This window comes from Perna viridis, chromosome 13 (assembly GCF_037379345.1).
Source record: "Perna viridis isolate PV_CMFRI_1.1 ecotype Kerala chromosome 13, ASM3737934v1, whole genome shotgun sequence".
Lineage (NCBI taxonomy): Eukaryota > Metazoa > Mollusca > Bivalvia > Mytilida > Mytilidae > Perna > Perna viridis.
This window is the reverse complement of record NC_142457.1, coordinates 17,548,892-17,569,389: the sequence shown is the minus strand read 5'-3', so window position 1 is coordinate 17,569,389 and position 20,498 is coordinate 17,548,892. Positions and strand designations below refer to the sequence as shown.

The 20,498-nt window shown below is 32.9% G+C and overlaps 1 protein-coding gene across 3 annotated transcripts; it reads right to left on the bottom strand.

The window, feature by feature from the left end:
* Positions 1 to 885: 885 nt before the first annotated feature.
* LOC148599793 (uncharacterized) lies at positions 886 to 18,850 on the bottom strand. 3 transcript variants are annotated; one of them, XM_088559452.1, is made up of 2 exons: positions 18,487 to 18,850; positions 886 to 6,196 (listed from the first exon to the last, which is right to left on the bottom strand). In XM_088559452.1, the coding sequence occupies exon 2, from the start codon at positions 6,190 to 6,192 to the stop codon at positions 4,528 to 4,530; it is 1,665 nt and encodes a 554-aa protein (XP_088415578.1). In that variant the 5' UTR covers positions 6,193 to 6,196; positions 18,487 to 18,850; the 3' UTR covers positions 886 to 4,527. The 3 variants fall into 3 exon arrangements, with proteins under 3 accessions (XP_088415578.1, XP_088415580.1, XP_088415579.1); XM_088559454.1 differs by lacking the exon at positions 18,487 to 18,850 and adding an exon at positions 10,254 to 10,335; XM_088559453.1 differs by lacking the exon at positions 18,487 to 18,850 and adding an exon at positions 7,516 to 7,586.
* Positions 18,851 to 20,498: the final 1,648 nt, after the last annotated feature.

Here is a 20,498-nt window from a genome sequence, read left to right as displayed (position 1 = left end):
TACAGTCTGGCTGATATAAGCCAGGACTTTCTATGTATTGCGTACTAATAGTTACAGTCTGACTGTTATATGCCAGGACTTTTAATGTGTGTTAAATGTACCAACTAATTTTCAGTCGGATATTAGTCCGGGTTTTCTTTGTGTGTGACTGTTACAGTATGAATGATATAAACCTCCAGGTCTTTCTATGTGTGTTACCTTTTAATTGCTACAGTCTGACTGATATGAGCCTGGATTTTCTGTGTGTTACATACTAATAGTTAGTCCGACTGATATACACCAGAATTTCTATGTGTGTTGCATATCAACAATTAGTGTCTGACCTGGACTTTCTATGTGTTACCATTAATTGTTACAGTCTGACTGATATAAGCCGGTTACCGTCACTGTTATAAGTCATGACTTTCTGTGTGTGTTACCTACTAATTGTTACAGTCTGACTGATATGAGACTGGACTATCTATGTGTGTGTCATATTAAATGTTATTATTGTCGGACTGATATAAATGTAATCAAGGGACAAAGACCAGACATGGAAAATAGACAATCACAACAAATAAAATAAAGTAACTAAAATTATACACACAAAGTAACAAAAGTAAATGAGCAACTCAGACGCTACTAAAAACTTGGAGCATGGACTAGGTGCACCAATAGGGTAGCAATCTTCTGCTTTTCTAGAAACACCCGCTGAATTGCTCATAAAAAGTCAAGTCCAGGGTAGACGAAAGAGGAAAGGAAAACTAGGACACATTGAACAAATCAGTTTTCATGGTGCCAATGGATACATAGTACATGCAAAACTGCCAATCAGAAAACATTGATCCCATAATCACTCTTACTCAAGGCAAGGATATTGAATTTGCCCCTGAAGGTATACAAATATAGAGTTTCATAAAATATTTTATTTTTTATACAACAGCAGTATTTAAAGCCAATTACAAAAGTCATTTCAGAATTGGCAATAATGAAAATTTTATTTATTGAAAAATAACTAATTTTCCATGTGCATATTTTGTTTATTGCACTTTGTTGAATAAACAATATGCACATGGAAAATTTATGTTATTTTATTTTTCAAAAGACAAAATTTTTATCATAGCCAATTCTTATAAATTAATTTTAAAGCATATTTTTATCTTTAAACATGAGAAAAATAGCTCTGAATTTACTCAATAGGGATGTCCCAATATTTTTTTTATCCATTGAGATATAACAAAATTATTTTAATCAATCAGATTACAGTATTTATCTCAAATTAATTTATATAAAATTAATTTGAACTAGAAGTAAAATTCAGAATATTTGAAAAATTCAAGAGCAATAACTCTTCTCTTAAAATTTAAAGAAAACAACAATTAGACCAATGATTAAAGAGTGAAATGTCTTCATAAAGGTTTTGAATTAATAATTTTGAATGGAAACTTTACATGTACTTCATACATTATCAAAACTGTCATATGGTCATTTGTAAGTTATTGTCACAGTGACTTTAAATAGGAGTCCATGCAAAAAACCAGGCAGTTGATGGCACATGACAAATTTTGTTTTCAATAAATTTTCTTCCATTACATGTCACAAATGTATCCTTCCTCAAAATAAACCAGTTAGTTAGATAAACTGCAATGGCTGAAGAGAAACAAATTACATGTGCATAGAAACATTGAAATGTGTTAAAAAAGTAGACAAATCTTTATTTCATGCAAAAATTGGTTCCTTCGTTAGGAAATTTAAAGTCATTTCCTAAGCAATTCACTGTAGATTTCAAAAAATCTCATGAACATTCATAGGATACAAACATTGTGCCACCAATATCATATGACATAAGATCTGCCTGGGTTTTACATACTCAGCCTTTTATAACTTAAGGGGACGACATTTGATTCCGAAGGAAGGGGGTTGAGATGTCAGTTTTTGATAATAAACATGACCGCTTCTCCAAAATGTACTAAGCTGAAAATAAGTTACCCAGCTTAATTGATAATGTAAATAAATATTCTGACTCAATCAATCTGGTTAATTGTAAGGACAAAAAAAAATATATCTGTTTCGGGTTTTCCGACTGACCCTAATACATTTTTTCTCCAAAATTGACAAAAACGGTAATTTCCGCCAATTTCCGGTAAAACCAAAAGTACGTTAAAAACCAGGTCACAATATATTTTTGCCTAATTGATAGGTACATGTATTAAATAATCTGTCCTTCGAGCTCATGAAATAAATAAGTTGCCCTGCAACCTTTTGCAAATAAATATTCTGACTACTCAAAATGTGCACCCCAACCCCTTTTCAGAATCAAATGGTCGTCCCCTAAACTTGTTTTCCATTACAATCACAAACAAAACTTTTTTATACATATTAATGACCTCTATTTAATAAGTGTAATAGTTATTTCACCCTTTAAAAATATCATGTAAGTTCAAACAAATAACAATAAATAATAAAGACACAGTTTATAATACATGTACATGTAAACATGTATGTACATATTTGAAAAACCCATTTTTTGCCAAGCTCAGTATAAAAAAAGTTCTTGCTATACAAAGTCCATCTACACAAAAAATCAATAAACATCATAGTCCAGCCTTTCATCTAAAAACTCAAAAAGCCACAACAGATGATTTCCATGAATTGGCAAAGTCTATCAAAGTATATCCAGTGGTTAATAACAAAATTCATATTAAGTCCATCCATATAGATTAATTCATATCAGACTTGTGCATCATGAATATCATGTCACATCTTTGATGATGATGAAAATGAAATATTAGGTTTGTCATTAGCATTATGAATATTCATATCCATCATAATGAAATGTGTTGGCCTTGTCCCCAATGGGAAAATCTCAATTCACCAATTGTGTAAAATCCACCATCTACCGGGCCTTGTCCATCAAGATAAATTAATATTGTCCTAGTCCATCAAGAGAAAAAAAATTCCAAATCATTCTCCATGCACCATTCAAACTACATGTACATGTTATAGTCTTGTTAGTCATAAAAATACTAATTTGCATTGTTCATCACACGCATCATGCAACATAAGATTTTCCTATTAAATTGTCAGATTTCATTGAATTTGAACTAATCATAAAAAACAGGTATTAGTGTTAACATAATTACAGTGGCAGATCCAGGGTTTCAGGGTGTACACCCCCCCCCCCCCCGAATTCTTTTTTTTAAATTCTTGCAATCTACGGACCTTAATGAGCAAATAATAACCTGGCACTCCTCCCTTTTTCAAAATTTCTCCATCTGCCCCTGTTAGTGCTAGATATATAAAAACGAATACACATACATACATGTACATTGTATATATTGACAACAACTGACAAAAATAATCAACATTTTATATGTAAATCAATGAATTTGAGATAATTCTATATATAATTGAAGTTGCAAGTACATGTAATGACTGTTGAGGGTAATTTAATGTCCTTAGTAGTATCTTTCAATAATATACACTACATGTAATTCATATTTCAAGAAAAAAAAACAGAAATAAATCAATCTTATAAAAAAAATCCATTTTAGTCGAAGCAATGAAGACTTACATGTATAAGGAGATCACATGTTGCCCAAAAAATTCTATTGAATTCAAATCATGACTAAAAAATGCTACATGTACATCAGATGACTGTACTTCTTTTTATTATTGTTTTAAAGAAAGTTATTTTTAAAGACCTGCATGTAAATACTGGGTATGAATAAATCACTAATACATGTACTTAATTTAGACCACATTCATATTTTGATGTTGTACATGTATGGTGTTAGACATTTACACAAAGTAATACTAGTATTAGAATTTTTGATTCTATAAAAAATATTTTAATGTGCTAATTTTTCACAGTCCTTTGCTTCAAATTTCTCAACAACTAGCCCGAGCAATAGAGGACTGTATAAAATTCAACTAGCCCGAAACAAGAAATGTACATATTTCAATAGCCCGGCGAAAAGCGATTTCAGTTTGTAAACAAGAAAAATCCATTTATTTAGAAACATGAAAATGCAAGTATATACAACAAAAAGCTAAAATTATTTTCAAAATTCAATGATGACACATCTACTAGATACATGTACATGTATTTGACAATCTTGATGAAGACTAACACTGATTGATCAAAAAATATAAAATAATTTTTAAAAAATCATTTATTTCACACTGTACTCAATATGAAATTCCTGTACTATTTCAAAGATTTGTTCATAAATTGATAATGATCATATTTTTGTAATCTTATTTCAGGATAAAAGTAGAAAATTTTGTCAGATATTGTTAAGATTTCTGAAAATGAAGTCCATAATTAAAACATGATTCTTTTCTTTTAATCAAGTTAATTGTCACATGAACAAATGTATGTTTATTTATGTCTGACAATTAAGAAAAATGTAGAAATGTATAATATTATTAAAATTTCTTTAAGAAAACAAACCCTACATGTAAAAAATAAAACATATTTTCTTACCTTGAAATCGAATTAATCTCAATAATTTATTTATCTCAGTGTTGGTTCTCCATCAAAAGTCAATATACAGTAAATATCCTGACCACATTATTCCAATCAACAACAGTGAGATGATGGTTCACTTTATCATAATGTACACACTCAGGGCGACACAACCCATCATCTCCACCGGCTACATCTTCATGTTTATCTCCATCCCTTGAAATTAGTAATAAATTATGTTTGTTATAATCACACACAAAAATATTCTGCTGTTCATCCATTGATATTCCATAAGGCCGTGACATTGTATTGTGATCCTTGAATGTGAAGATAACTCTGAGGTCAGAATCTAAGACAGTAACTGTGTCGTTGTGAGGACAGGTATAACATATTCTGTTGCCATCTGTGTCTATATATGAATGATAATCAACAGTCTGGTCATCATGGAGTTTGTCTATTTTTTCTGTATCTATATTAATTTTTCGGATTCCTACCTGAGGTACACAGAAGTATAAATGTCCATCACTATGTGTAATTCCAGTGACTAAACTCTTTATCTGAAGTGTTTTAATGATTTTACTCCTGTCTACATCTATGATGGAGATTGTTTCATGGAGAGGATTAGAAACAGCAACATGGTTCTCATTGATGACTGTTACATCACATGCTCCTCTATTAAATCTGACTGATGATTTGTGTTGACCATTACTGTGTAGTATGTTTACTACACCATTGTTATAATCAGTCAACACCAGGAGTCCATTAGGCAGCGTACAACAACCACGACACCCACCTTGACGTGCTGTAAACTGTTGTTTAAGTGTCAGTTGTCTGGGGAATCTTGTCTTCACCTCTGCCTGACCTATGTTTGGTTTGTTTATGTCTATGGATGTTGTTTTTTTTTCTCTTGATACTTTAATGTCACACAGAGTTTTTATTCCAAAAATTGTGTCGTCTGCTGTGATGTTTTCATTCATTTCTATGTCTGTATTATCCATGGCTCCTTTTTCAGATAATTTGTGTAAGATTTCTCCTGATTCTTGAACTTCTTTCTCCATTTGTTTTGTTGCTATGAATGTTTGGAAATTTGATGCATGGTTCTTAATGAGTTCCTCCTGTCCCAATAACTCACAAAGTTTTCTTTTATTTGATTCCAGGATTTTTGTGGTGGCTTTGATTTCATTTACATTTTCATTGACAACTGATTCTAACTCTGATAATGTTTTGTTTTCTAGTTTCTTAATTTGATCAATAAGATTTTGGGTTCTTTTTTTCACCTCTGTTGATAGTTTTTCCTTTTTTTCCTGTAGGTTTTTCATATTTTCTTCCCTATGACGGATCGCATTCACAAAGATTTCTTGAGTCGATTTTATATCTCTCCAAATATCTTCAAAAACTGCTGAAGATTTTACTTTATGGATGACATCGTCTATATCTAGGGTATCATCACATTTTTTATGTGACTTCAGCAAACACTTTTTGCAAATAGGGCAATCGTGAGACTTACAGTAAAATTGATATTTGTGCTTGTGTTCTTCACAGTCGAGTTGAATTTTATGGATAAAAGACGGTAGTTTTAGGTAATCTTCATAAGGTATGGTGCTGTGGTCCCTTGTTTTTCTTTGTACTCTGTGTTGCACACTACATGTTGAACAGAGGGATTCCTCACATTGTGGACACCATACTTCAGGAGTGCTGGTCCTTTCTAGTAACAGACAGATGCTGCAGCTTTCAGATGCCATTTTTCTGTAATATAAATAGAGAACTATAGGATTTAAATTATTACTTCTTAAAATCAGTAACATATAGCTTAGTATAAGCCCTTTTTGGATTTGGCATTGATTATATTATTTTGTTTTGACGGTGGTGGTCAAAGCCAAAATAAATATCTCCAGCGCCGAATCCAAAAACGGATAAAACTTTTACCAAATGTATTTTTCATCGACTTTTGAATGAGTTTAGACCTTTCATACAGTGTGTTAACCCTCACGGAGTGTAGTGTGGGGGTGTTACATTATCATATCTAGTTTACCCCCATACTGGTGATCAAAATACGAAGTCTCTAGACTTGATCTTGGTTAAGTACATGTATATCAAACCCCTGTTCTTCGTTATAGAAACTAATCCAGAGCTCCAAAGGTGTGATTACACGGGACTCAGGTTAAAATCAGTTACATAGAGCTGAGCTGCAAAACGTAGCTTGATCTATTATTTTGTGATTTGGCACTGGGGATACATGTATTTTTTTGTTTTGACGGTGGTGGATTAAGCTTATTACCATTTTTTTTTATGGACTTTAGAATGAGTTTGTATAAACCTTTCATCTTTCAAATACCGTGAACTTTTTATGAGCAACTAGGCGGGTGTTTCTAGATGAGCAGAGGATGCTTAACCTACTTTGTATTATTTTAGTTACATGTACTTCATGTTCTTTTTTTTTGTATATGTCTGTTTTCCATGACCATGTATTATCTTTGTCCCCGTATTACTTTCTTTTGATTACTGTTAGAACCTTGGTTCCCTTGATTACTATTCATACAGTGGGTTAACCCTCATGGAGCCGAGTGGTCAAAATACTAAGCCTCTTCACCCGACTTTGCAGTTATATACATCACAGTCGTTTGAATTTTAGTGACAAATAGCAATATTCGACTCTTTTCTTGCTATTTATCACTGAAATTCAAATAAGTGTGCGTACATGTATATTAAGCCCGTTTTTCGTTAAAAAATCCAAAGATGTGATTACACAGGTTAAACCTACTCCAGCAATGCCAGAGGCGATCTGGCAAGCTATTTTCTGACTTGGTGCCATCCTAAGAGTTGGGGTATGGGGGAACGGAATTCAAACTTCTTACGTTGTAGGAGTAAGTTTAAACCTCTCAGAAATCTCAAATTTAAGTACTGGCATATCTAATCCCTTTCGGGGTCGGTGGTGGTCAAAACAGAAATATACCTCCTGCACCGAATCCCAAAATGTTACTGTCATGTCTTAATTTGGTACAACCGTACATATCAAGTTTGAAAATCAACACAGTTATTGGGGGACAAATGTTTGTATGACTTACACACATGCAGAAGAGTCAGGGATTTAAATTAGCGGTGGTCCTGTACCTTTCAGACAGACGCGGAGTTTCTGTTTCACTGATGACGTCAGTCTGCGGGTCTCACTAATTGGCGACAAGAAGTGACAAAAAGCGACAAGAAACAACAAGTAGAATAGCGCAAAGAAATTTTTGTTTTCATTTAAACAGAGTCATACAATTGTTTATTTATATGTTTGATTTTTAGCAAAAAAAAGGAAGAAGAATAGGGAAATATTGTTTTTAAAAGAATGTTTTCAGATAAAAATGTGAAGACAAAAGGTTGTTTGAAATATTTCCAAAATGATAGTAGCATCCGGAAGATTTTTTTTCATTAAAGAAAATTAATAAACAATAGAGATAAATCAATAAAGTTACAGGAAAACTGACGAGTTCAAAATATGTTAAGAAGACTCAATTCTCCCATTTTTTAAAAATAAGGCTTAATGCTCAACTTGGTATTATTTTTTGCATATCTCTCTAGATAATAACCCATTTTATCATATATTTTGAACTAATTTCTTCTATAACAATGCATGTTGCTACATTTTTTTTCTTTCATTAAAGAAAATATATAAACAGCTGCGCTTTAAAACGCAAGATACACCCGTTGCCCTTTTAACTTGTCCTTATGTTTTTAGTGAATTTATTTGATCAACTCGAACTGTGAATACTCCCCCCCCCAGAAAATAAATAAAAATGCTCAAAAAATTTGGCACTATAAAGGCTACCTCAATATTAACTAAGTTTGTTGTCTTGATTTTTCACCCATACATTTCTATCTTGTTTAAAACACACTTTTCTGACAAGGTTACCAAGTACCTTTTATATTTATTAGTCGATCATCAACAAATGGTCTGTATTAAACAATTTTTTCAACGAATAATATTTCCTTGGCCGTTTTCATAACACGGAAACGTAAAATTTGACATTTATACAAATCAAAAGGGAGCTTACGTCAATAGATATGCACAATTCACCAAAGTTTCAATTAAGTTGGCGAAAGCGTTTTCGAGTTATTGTCCGAAAACTTGAAAAACTCCCTTTTTAAGGAAAAAAATCATAACACGGAAACGAAAAATCTGAAATTAATAAAATTCGAAAGGAAACTTATGTCAATAGATATAAACGATTCACGAAAGTTTCATAAAAGTCGGTGAAAGTGCTTTTGAGTTATTGTCTGAAAACTTGAAAATCCCCCCTTTTTTAAGGAAAAAAAAATCATTACAAGGAAACGAAAAATCTGAAATTTATAAAAATCGAAAAGGAGCTTACGTCAATAAATATAAACAATTCACCAACGTTTTATTAAAGTTTGCGAAAGCGTTTTTACTCGGAAGTCACGTCAGTGGCTTCGAGTATTGTAACACTGATCATTAAAAATGCCTAATTTCCTCAGGTTTTACCGAATTTAAAAGAGAAATGCCTAATTTTTCGGATTTACACATTAAATTCGATGTTTCGAGTTAAATTCGGACTTGTGCCGTTAAAAATAATATAAAATAATTAAATTAGTCTATCAATTTAAAATTCGGATATATTTTAAAATACTGGTGTCATTGCTTAATTGTCTCGGGCCAATACATAGAAAGGTTGATGCTGTAGTTATGGATGTGTATTGTTTTTTTGTTTGTTTTTGTTTGTTTTGTTTTTTTTTTGTTACAGTAAGACAACCATATGAAATTCCGATTTCCTGTATGTCATATTTTTAAGCAGTTTTGAACAGATTCGGCTGTACACTAGTACTGTACGTGAGATTTTTAACTTATTTATCTATTCCGAATACATTGTGCACATTAAAAGTGAGTCAAACGGCAGTCGGGTCCATAGATTCCTAACTGATGGGTGATCTTTCGAAGAAAAAAAATCGATCATATACAAGACTGGAAAAATTGTTTGACTCTTATACGTTCTATAGATTTTTGCATGCACACGTTGTTTGTAATGATTTTATTTACTAGTATTCGACAGCTACCTACAGCATTACATGTCTCCACGGGTAGTTCCATAGACCTATAGTTACAGGTCTATGATTGTGCGGTACTAAAGAAAATTATAATATTCAACCAAACTGTAAAAAAGAAAGCTGGATGACCTTAAAATTACAATTTAACATCTGAAATTAACTTTACAAAGTATATTCTCAAAAAAATATTTCAGTTTTACTTAAAAAATAATTTTGTTAACACGTACTTCAGTAACCGCAATATCTTTTCCTCTTATAGGACTGTATCAAGGACTGTATATAATACATTGTATAGCCTTACTACTTGAAGTCACTACTCTATGGTTAATACGTACATTGTACATGCATATATTCTCAAGCGAATACTATGTAATAACTTTTAAATCCCAGCTTTTCACTACGACAAATTTCATTTTAAGAATAAAAGGAGAAATTAGATGAGTGACATAACATCCATGTATGATGGTATACATCAAAATTGTCGTGTTTACGGAAATATATTGCCGGTAACTATTAATTTCTAAATTGTTTTGTTAGTATCCATTGCTTTCCACAAAAACTCACTAGCTCAGGAGCAAACATTATAGGAGTTATTAATCAATTACAAGTTATTTCAAGTTTTATGAATATAAAATAAAAAAAGAAGAAAAAAACAACAACAAAAAATAACAAAAAAACAACAGTTAATTCGATTTTTACAGAAGCCCATAATCGTCTCCACTGTGGTAGCAGTTTACAGCGTCCATCAGTTTCTTACCCTGCAGTGCAACCACATGTGCTGTGTACAGCTATGTTAGTGTCTCAGCAAACTTCTTCGGCAAGCCAAGCTGTGGAGGAAAAGCATTGTTACGCACGACTCAAACAGCATTCTCAATATGTATACCTATATATTATGTTTATTGACAGACCTTGGAGTGAGCTGAGTAAACGTTCAAATACATACACACCGCGAGCACACACTACGTGCCGATTGATTGACGCTCCAGGACACTACATGTTAATTACATAAATGAAATGAACATCCTGTTCTTAATCACGTATGGCTTGTTGAAAAATCGGAGTCCTCAACCTGGAGGTTTTCTTTGGGGAGTAACTTCCGATGTGATAGGGATGAGCCGCTGTGCTGTTCTACCCAACTGTCAACGATTTTGGAACAAAAATATTAAAAGGCAATTCAAATTATGTTTGTCCATGGCAAGACTGAAATCGACACTTATCGTTTATATCTCAACTTTAAATAAATTAATAACTAATCTAGCTGTACACGTATCTTAACTTGGATTGTGATTAATATTTGAAACAGAATAATATAATATCAAAATTACACTATCAATTTATTTTTTACCAATTCCTGAATAGTTGCAATAACAATTAAAAGCCAATCCCTTAATTGCTTTTTGATGAGTTTAATACTGTGGAACATATTATTAGAAGAGTTCTATCGACTTAAATATTATGACATTAACTGTCTGGATTGCAGGAAAAAAGCTTGTGCACCCCTTCCCCAATTGCCGATAAAATCTATCCAAGCCTTTTTGTTTGTTGTACATGTATGCTATTTTTATTTCATTTTTTGGTACTTCATACTATTATTCATACTTCTGATAATATATACATGAGATTAAAAAATGGGGGACAAAGGTCATTAAGGCCTTAGTTGATCATATTTTCATTTCTCGTTAACGTTTTTCAAATTATATTATTTTGGTACTTCTAGTTTGTATAAACCCAATATCTGGAGGTAATATTTATGAAAAATAAAGATATGATATACAAACAAACAAAAAACATTTCATTTTAGGTGGAGGGGCGTACACCCGGTACACTCGTCCTTGGATTCGTGCTTGCTGATTGAAACCGACCGTTCTATTGGAAGTGAATCAAATTTTTTTTTAAAATGTAGCGTAGAATAGATTATTCCGAAACCAAGGAGTTAAATTTAAATCCTTGCCGAAACTAAAATAATTATATATAAAGGAGTAAAAAAGCAGTCTTTGGTGGTCATATATATTGTTACCTGGGGAAACATTTTAGATACTATTATAGCATTTCAGAGTCACCAATATTTTGTAAGATTGCGAGTCTCAAAAATCGATGTACAATGTAATCAGTCTTTTCAAAATGCAAATTTGGAGTTGTATAGCTAAACATGTTACAATCTTGTCAGTGTGACATTTAAGGGTTATTGTTTTTTTCCCCGACTTGTAAATATTAATATTATTTGCGTGCACACGTTTGAATGATAATGCATTGTATACCAATATACATAGAGGTGTGGCTTAGCACTCAAACCTCGATTGTACATCGAAAAGAGCATGCACACGGCGTGCGGTTCAAACAAAAAATATTGGCCGGATACCAACCGTTCCTGCTGCTGCGTTCCTGCTTATTCCACTACAAATACTTGATGCTACTTCAACCGCTAATCATTTGCATACCTACATGTACCTATATCTCAATTGCATTAAGATTTATCGGTGTCTTCGGGAATATGCACCAACACAAAAATGGAACTGAATTGATTGCATATTGAACTTACCCTTTATTGCATGGCACTTAAAATACTATGCATACTTTCAAAGCAGTTATCTGATTCGCATAATACCTCGCTACTTCGCCTGGCGAGGTATACAAACCCAAGATAAAAAAACTATATTTTAAAAAATATTTATAAAACACTTAATATATGAACACAAAAAATAATCCAGAATGGCCCTTGTTATGATTTTATGGATGATATAAACAGCGCACAATCCGATTACATCTACATATCTGTAAATACATTACATGTTTACAGACAAATTCGTTCAGTTTTCACGGAGTATATATAAATTTGAAATATTATATAGGTTTCAAAATGTAATACCCAATAAGCGAGGTCTAGGTTAATAATGATGTGGGGGATTCATTTATGTTTTCCTCATTTAAATAAATCTTCAAACTAAGATTATTAAGTCCATGTCACATAATTTTGATACCACATGTATACACATGTAGGTACTGTTAATGTTTATTTAAGTGTGTTTATCCCCTTTATAATTGATAATTTAATGGTATGAAATAAAACAAGCTGTTAATACCATGTTTTATAGACTTGACAAGTATACATTTTTTGGTCTGTAATGAGCGCCCCGTACGGAGATCGTGATTAGTAGATATTGGCAGAGCCAGCTTCCATGAAACCTTACCGAAGAACTCCGGCAAATATGTTCTACTACATGTAAAATCCAAGCGGCTGTGTTGATTTCCTGGATCACATTCATACAAATGTACCCTATATGGGTCTGAGAGTATTAAACACGCTTAGGTAAGTCAACGAACCGAAGAGTGAAACAAACCTGGATCGGACACCCCCCTTGTAATGTAAAATGACCCTCCCCCTGATTTTGCAATGCTTTAAATAAATGAGGTCTTTCACATAGGACGGGTTTATTCGGTATACAGTATATTAAAACAATTCTTAGAGAAAAGTAGATCAATATTTGACACAAGACATTCTTACTAATAAGTGTGTGATACTTTTATTCTTTTAGTGGTTTCCATGTACCATGGTTTTCTGTTCTGCATGCTCGCTAAGGGAACGCTCTTCGTGTTTAGAATAAACAAAGCCGATGTAATTAAACGCAATTAAAAACGCGACTAACAGAATTAATTTGGAAATTGAGAGTTTAATAAACATCTTGCATTTATCGCGAAAGTGACTCGATTGATGTGGTAGCACGTGCGACTTCTTTTATCTTTGCACAATGTCAGCTAACAACTTCCATTATCTGCAAACGCATTTCGCAGTTTGCCATCTTTTATTTGACGACTTTATAAACAAACTGTATCAAAAACAAGTATACTACATTACAGAATACGGGCATGGTTAATGGGTGTTTACTGGAGCTTTTAATTCTACGGAACATTTCTTTTGGAATTAGGTAAAATATAACTTTTATGGATATATACAATGTGCATGTATTTCAGTCAAACAGTATAACAACAAAATGTTTACTTTAATATATATATTTTTAAATAAATGCAAATAATTTTAAGAATCAAAATGAAAAAAATATTTTTGATATATATATTTTTAAAATACACACTAACATTATCTGTTGTCACATCTGCTTGCATCGATAGCAATCAATTCAATTGTAAACGACCGTTTGTGCAACTTATATCCCCATTTAACAAGTGGACACCTCGTCCGTCCGTCTCTCATTTCGGCAGCCCGAATATCGTCGGCTCCCAATATGGCTTGGATGATTTTGAATTTGGATTGATTGATTGATTGTTGGGGTTTAATGTCCGAGCAGCAATATTTCAGCTATATTCAGACGATGAACATGAAATGAATGATAAAATGAACACGAAATGATGATGAAATAGAAAATGGATGCGACACAAGAGCAGCAGGGTCGACAAATTTAGATTGCCACTAGAAAAAGGGAGGGATGGGTAGGGTCGGGCAATTTATCCTCCTGTGGCGGAGCGCAAATGTTCCTACTCCTATCGAATACCACAGCAGGGTTCTTTAACGTCCAATGAACGTGGCATCTTTGTCAACACGGTGCACCACTTTGGTTTGCGGTCAGGTTTTCCGTATTATAGCCTGACAACCCCAGCATGTAACACGCCAGGGTTACCCCATTCCACCTCCTGTGGCACATATCCCAGTTGCTCTGTAGGCAGAGTGCCTAGCCCCCATCTAAGTTTCTGAGCACTATTTAGTCGCCTTTTACGACAAGCTTAGCTCTGCTGTATGCCTATTCTTTTGACACCCGGACCTGCACAGGGCTTTTCAATTTGGTGTTAGGCTTTACCTACAAAGGACATACGTTGTAAGTGATTTTGGATTCTCTCCGATATCCTATTCTGTGAGCCTTTCACACTTTTCACTTTTTTAAATTTTCACTTCAAGGGCTCACAATTGATGGATTGGTTTTAAATTTGGTGGGTGTCTTTATATAGACTGCACATACATACGACATTTGGGGTGATGTATGATATTAACTTCCTGTATAAGTGGCGATATACCTAGCGCGACAACGCAAGTAATCTTCATGTTCAAAATGTAATTTAGATCCGACCATCAAATGATATATTTACTTATTAATATTTATTGTTTCGTCCACATGGAAACACTTCACATTTTGTTGCGACCACTGACTTTAGATAGAGCGTTTTTTCGTTTTTTTTTTTATTATTGCGACTGAAATCCTGAATTAATACATTATTCCTTATAACCAGACTGTTATGGTTTTTTTAAGCATTTTCGTAAAGATGGATTTTTTTTCCAATCGTATGTTTAAAAATGAGGAGCTGAAATACAATTTTTTATTAACAAATATTCGTTATAATGTATTTTTTACATATTACTTTTTATTTATTTTCAATAATCAATTAATGTTATCATATAAAAATCCTTTTTTTATTGTACGCCAATTTATTGCTCTCGTTAGCCTGTTCACGTTTTAATTTTACAAATTACCGCGTCTTTAAAGCATTTACTCCGGGCACTAGCATTTTCTCTTTACGGAGGGCGCCACCTACACTCCTGAAAAAATTAGGTTTCAAAAGAAATTAATGACACATTTTAAACAAAATTAGTGAAAATTTAACTGGAACATCACCCAATTTAATGAGAGCAACGTCGAATTTAATTAGGAACAAGTTCGAATTTAAATGGGAACAACCTCGAATTTAAATACGCTGTGTATCCTTATTTTATCGTACACACCGAATTTTATCGGGAGTATCCGAATTTTAAATTGATAGCCTAATTTAATTATTTTATACTAATTTTAACGGCACAAGTCCGAATTTAACTCGGAACATCAAATTTAATATGTAAATCCGAAAAATTAGGCATTTTTCTTTTAAATTCGGTAAAACGTGAGGAAATTAAGCATTTTTAATGATCAGTGTAAGTATAAGAATGACAAAAGGGCTTCCGGCAGATAATTTCAAGGACGGAAATGCTTTCTTAATTAATGCCCGATTCTCTTTAAAACTTAAAATATTTCACCGATATCACTAATGAATGATATTTTAAACATTTTAAGTGTTAATTTTAAGCTAGTTAAGCTAAATATTGTCGAACTGGTAAATCGAGACGCAAAACTTTTTTTGCGCTTGGCTGCGTAGTAATTTCAAAGAATATAGTTAAGCCAATCCAATTTAATTGGAGTTATCTCTCTTTGAGTGGTGTTGGTTTTTAACTATGCTCAGTGAATGGTATTATAATCATTAAAATCATAAATCATAAATCATTTTATCAAGAAGAGTCACAATCAACATCATCAGCCGCCTTTTTTCAAGTTAAGGTCTCAAGAACGGAAACAAATGCAATAATCTTATTTTTACGATATTAGTGTACATCTTTGTTTTGTTTTGCTGCAGGTTGCAAGGGAAATATGGGTTCAACACCAAAACATTCTCAAACCTGAGTCCATGTCATGACCGACACTCTAGCACATTGCTTAAAAAATTATCATCGGGAACCTATCTCGCAGGTTGCACGCCTAGCGACTTCCGAGTTTCAGCACCTTCGGTGCTTTGATTGAGTTGTTGTCCGAAGTGTGGACGACGGACGTACGAACAACGGTATACCATAATACGTCCCGCCCTTGATGGGCGTATATAAATCACCTTTTCTTTGAATCATACCACTGAATGTTGAATCGGAACAATTTCCTTTTGTCACTTTTTCCATTGTAATATCACATAAACATGTTCCCATATTTTTATCAATTTAAAAGAGTAATCAAGGGAACCAAGGTTATAGCGGTAATCCAGGAACAAAGACCAGACATGGAAAACAGACATACACAACAAAGAACATAAAATAACTAAAATCATACATACAAAGTAACAAAAGCAAATGAGCCACTCGGACTCCACTGAAAACTGGGAGCAGTCAAATTGAAAAAAGATGGTTTTTTTTTAAATCTTAAATGTGTATCAGTTGACTTCCATTTTGTTTTCTAATTTTTTCTAAAAATAATTAACTACTTTTTTTCAACAATTATTTGATTTTTCCTACGTCACTTTATTTTGCCTTTAATTGAAATAAATCTTGTCGCTTTTCTGGACTTCTTGACCTCACGTCCCTACTTGGCACCTGTTGTCACTGATTAATGAGGCCGAACATCAGCTTCAAATTTTCAGTTCTAGAAAACTTAAACTATAAATTTCTGTATGAAACATTTTGTTATAGTTTGCCAAACAATGTGATATTGAGTCACGATCGATAATATAGGTACTTGTTGCATTTTGTGTTAATGCATCCTGGTTCAATTATAATACAGTGTGTCAGAAGTACCTGTAAAGTCCGAAACGAACTCAATATTACATCAAACGAAACGAAAAACGAAATCAAAAGAAATAAAATATAATAGAACCTATCAAGCCGGATCCATTATTTTAATATAGAAATTGAAACATGTCCCAATAACCATTAAAGTCAACATGATTTTAGGCTATGCCAATGATGGACGGAGCACTCGCGCAATCGTCTACTTCCGTTTTTCTTCCATTCATAGTTCTGGTCTTATACATTTTACATATATAGGTCGCTGACGTTCCGTAAATAATTACATGTGTATTGGGTAGGAAGGAAAAACTATTTGAAAATAATATACGTTGTGAAGTGGCTCACTTAAACGTGCATAAGAATAATGAATAAGTTAACAACAGCCATATTTAAAAAATAAAAAAGGAACTGCATACAAATATATTCAAGTCACCTATTTATTTTTATAAGCAAAATAAGCCATTTTGTTACAAAAGGGTAGCATAACCCCCAAAACCATCCTGCCGTATCATCTACTGTATCATGTATTTTTATGACCGTTACCGCCACGTGACATCGGAAGCTCGGAGATGGCAAATAAAAATTAAACTTTGCATAGACGACGGCATGGAAATTTTAATAATGCGTTTCTTGGGCATTGTGTCATTTTTTTGTGTTATTGTGTTTTGCAATATTTATCATTCTATTTGGCTATTTCGGCCATAATTGGTGGAATTATATCACAGGGGCTTCCTCCAACTATCAAATATACAGCCCGACTGTTTATTTTAAGACGTATTTGGTGGTAATAATTGTGTTTTTTTATTAAGTTGTTTGCCGGGCAGTAATAAGTAATAATTGTGTTGAAGCGAGTTACCCCAAAATCTGGGATCCCCCTTTTCTTGTTATATACTTTCAGACTGCATATTTGTTAGTGGGAGCAAGTCCCTGTGATAATATTATAATACTTTTATATCGTTTATGTTAATGTACGTGTCTCTGGACTACATCCCCAGAAACTGAGCGCTTTCACATGACATATAGGTGTCTATGAAATAACTTGTAGCACTTGAGTATGAACCTTAATTATCAACTGAGAAATGTAGATAGTTGAGTGTAACACGTGTAACACGTCGATAAACAGAATTTTGACCTGAAAATTGAAAAACTGGGAATGGTCAACTAGTAGTTTGTAATTCAATTATGTACCATATCGGAGATTTTTAATGTCCATCGTAATCAGAATGGTGAATTTAAAAATAAAACGATGAGTTTAATATTAATTATTTATAACAATAAGCTAAAGTTACGTTTGAATTCGATTCCGGTACTTTCCTTTTATTCCACATTTTTGCAATACGACGATTATTTGGGGCGTAAAAAACGATAGATAAAAATTGATTCAGTACACGAGTACTTTGATTCTACACAATGAACCATCTCTACCATTGGCAGTGTCTGAATTCTAAGTGGACTGGTACTTGAGTATACATGTAGTAATACTTGTTATATATATGGATTTAATGTGTGTACATAGTATGTGGCAGACCTCATTTTGTTTTGATATTTCCAAAAAAACTAGTCTTAGTCTTTGTCTTAAAGTTTGACCCTTGACATATTTATCAACAGTTATGAAATAATAAATTACGGATACTATAGGAAGATGGTACAATGAACTGAAGTAAAAGCTGAATGGAAAAGTAAATCTTACTCTTTACTGGTCAGTATTCCCAATTAGCACGAAATTAACTTCTATGAACGTCAGCAAGGAAAACGCCCTGTTGGTATGGTATGGAATGTTATCTTTTCACTTCCTTGTAGAACTTCACATATTATACACGATTGGTTGGCCTTTAAGTGGTATCATTTTAAACTTTCTTTTAAATAGCGGACAAATCGTCCTTTGTCATTCTTCATTTGACAATGTAATAAACCACGTAAGATTGACAATTGGTAGTTCGTACTCTGAAATTTTGTGACGTGAAACATGTCGATTCGTGAAATGTCAAATTAAGTTTAGTTGCATTTTATGCTAACGATCATTATAACGACAGATGGCGCTCGGGATTGGAAGACAAAATGCGGCGCTGCTCTCCGGAACGGAAATTGAACCGGTTAGTCTCAAAACAGTACGAATATTTTTTTATTCTTTTTTTGGCTGTAACTTTAGTTTCACTCAGTGGAATTCTAAAATTTTATGTGATTTCTAAAGAATAATAAAAGTGCTTTAAATTGGTTATAAGTTTTTTTTTTTGTTGAAAATATCAAAACAATAAAGCGAAAATCTTGACAGGACGAACATTTTTTTTTGACAAGAAATTTGCGATAAAAAGGGGGACACGCCGATGAATAAAGTTCATCATTGATCGAATGTGTTACGTCTGTCAAATAATGTTTAGTTATTCTTAAAGCTTATAGTAATAGACACATTTTGATATAAAAATTATTTCATTTTCAGTCAGTTGGGTGAAAAAACCTTGACAGGACGGACTTATTCTTATACGTGATTTGTGTCGTTTTTTACGGGGGTGCGGTAACAATACATAAACTATCTGAAATTTGTTTAATGTTTGTCAAAAATATTCATCATATTCTTAAAGCTTATACTTTATTCTACATTTTGATGTATAGATATTTGAAATTGAATTAGAGCTAAATTGAAAATCTTGACAGGACGAACTTTTTTCGGGAACATGTTCATTGTCAATTGTGTTTTAACTGTTGTGGGTTGGGAAGCATTACATTTGCGAAATTTTTGGTCCTACGTTTGCGAACCCTTGTAAACTTAACATTTGTGATAAAATTTTGTATAGACTTTTAGTCCATGGGCTGGGAGGGTCCACCGTGTACCCCCCCCAAACTCATCAATTTCATGGTGATTTTTAAATACATTTATACTTCCCATTACCGAATCAATTTGTCGCCAAAGAATATTCTCGGATTCTTTTTCAGTATCAGCCTATATTTGTACCCCACTGGTTGAAAAATCGAAGATTTTTGTGACTAAATGGTTTGACTGTCTAAGTCTTCCTTGGATAGCATGTGTGAACAAACTAAACATACTTAGGTATTAGCATGTAGCCAAACGTCTCGGCTTTCAAGTGATACCCATACAGTTGCGGTAAAACTTAGCGTTTAGGGGTAAAATGAAAATAATATACCCCGCCGAAAAATCGATTAAACGGGTATATTTTTCAATGTCAAAACCCCCAGAGTAGTTATGCTTCAGTAAAATATGGCTTATTCGGTATTATCTGTTTAGTATTATCATAATGTATAATTCTGGAGTTCTTTTGATGAATTTTGCCGATTTTCGTAGTCAGAGAAAATGGGATTTTTGAATTTTCCGTATAAGTCAGATAACTTCTACTCTTTAAGTTATTGCTCAACTGAAACGTCCCAAATTTTGTATCATTCGATAGATAATTTTATTTTCTACATAAATAAACCACAAAAAACTAATTTTCAAGAATTTCTTCTCCAAAAATGCTAAAAATATTACCCCTACCCCTACAAAACTGGTCAGAGAATCAAACAGAATTCACATTCACACCATACCGAGAGTGTAAAACTCACATTTTAAGCATTCATAATTAATATAAAGATGTGAAAAACATATCTGATCAATTCAGACACTTAGTTTTTCCTTTTAGGTTGACAATTACTATTAAATCGGAAAAATGGGGAATTTCAGAATTTCAGAATTTTCTTCTATATCACCCG

Bases quoted from the DNA above. Each gene is read 5' to 3' on its own strand.
- LOC148599793 (XM_088559452.1), bottom strand. From the start codon at position 6,192: ATGGCATCTGAAAGCTGCAGCATCTGTCTGTTACTAGAAAGGACCAGC.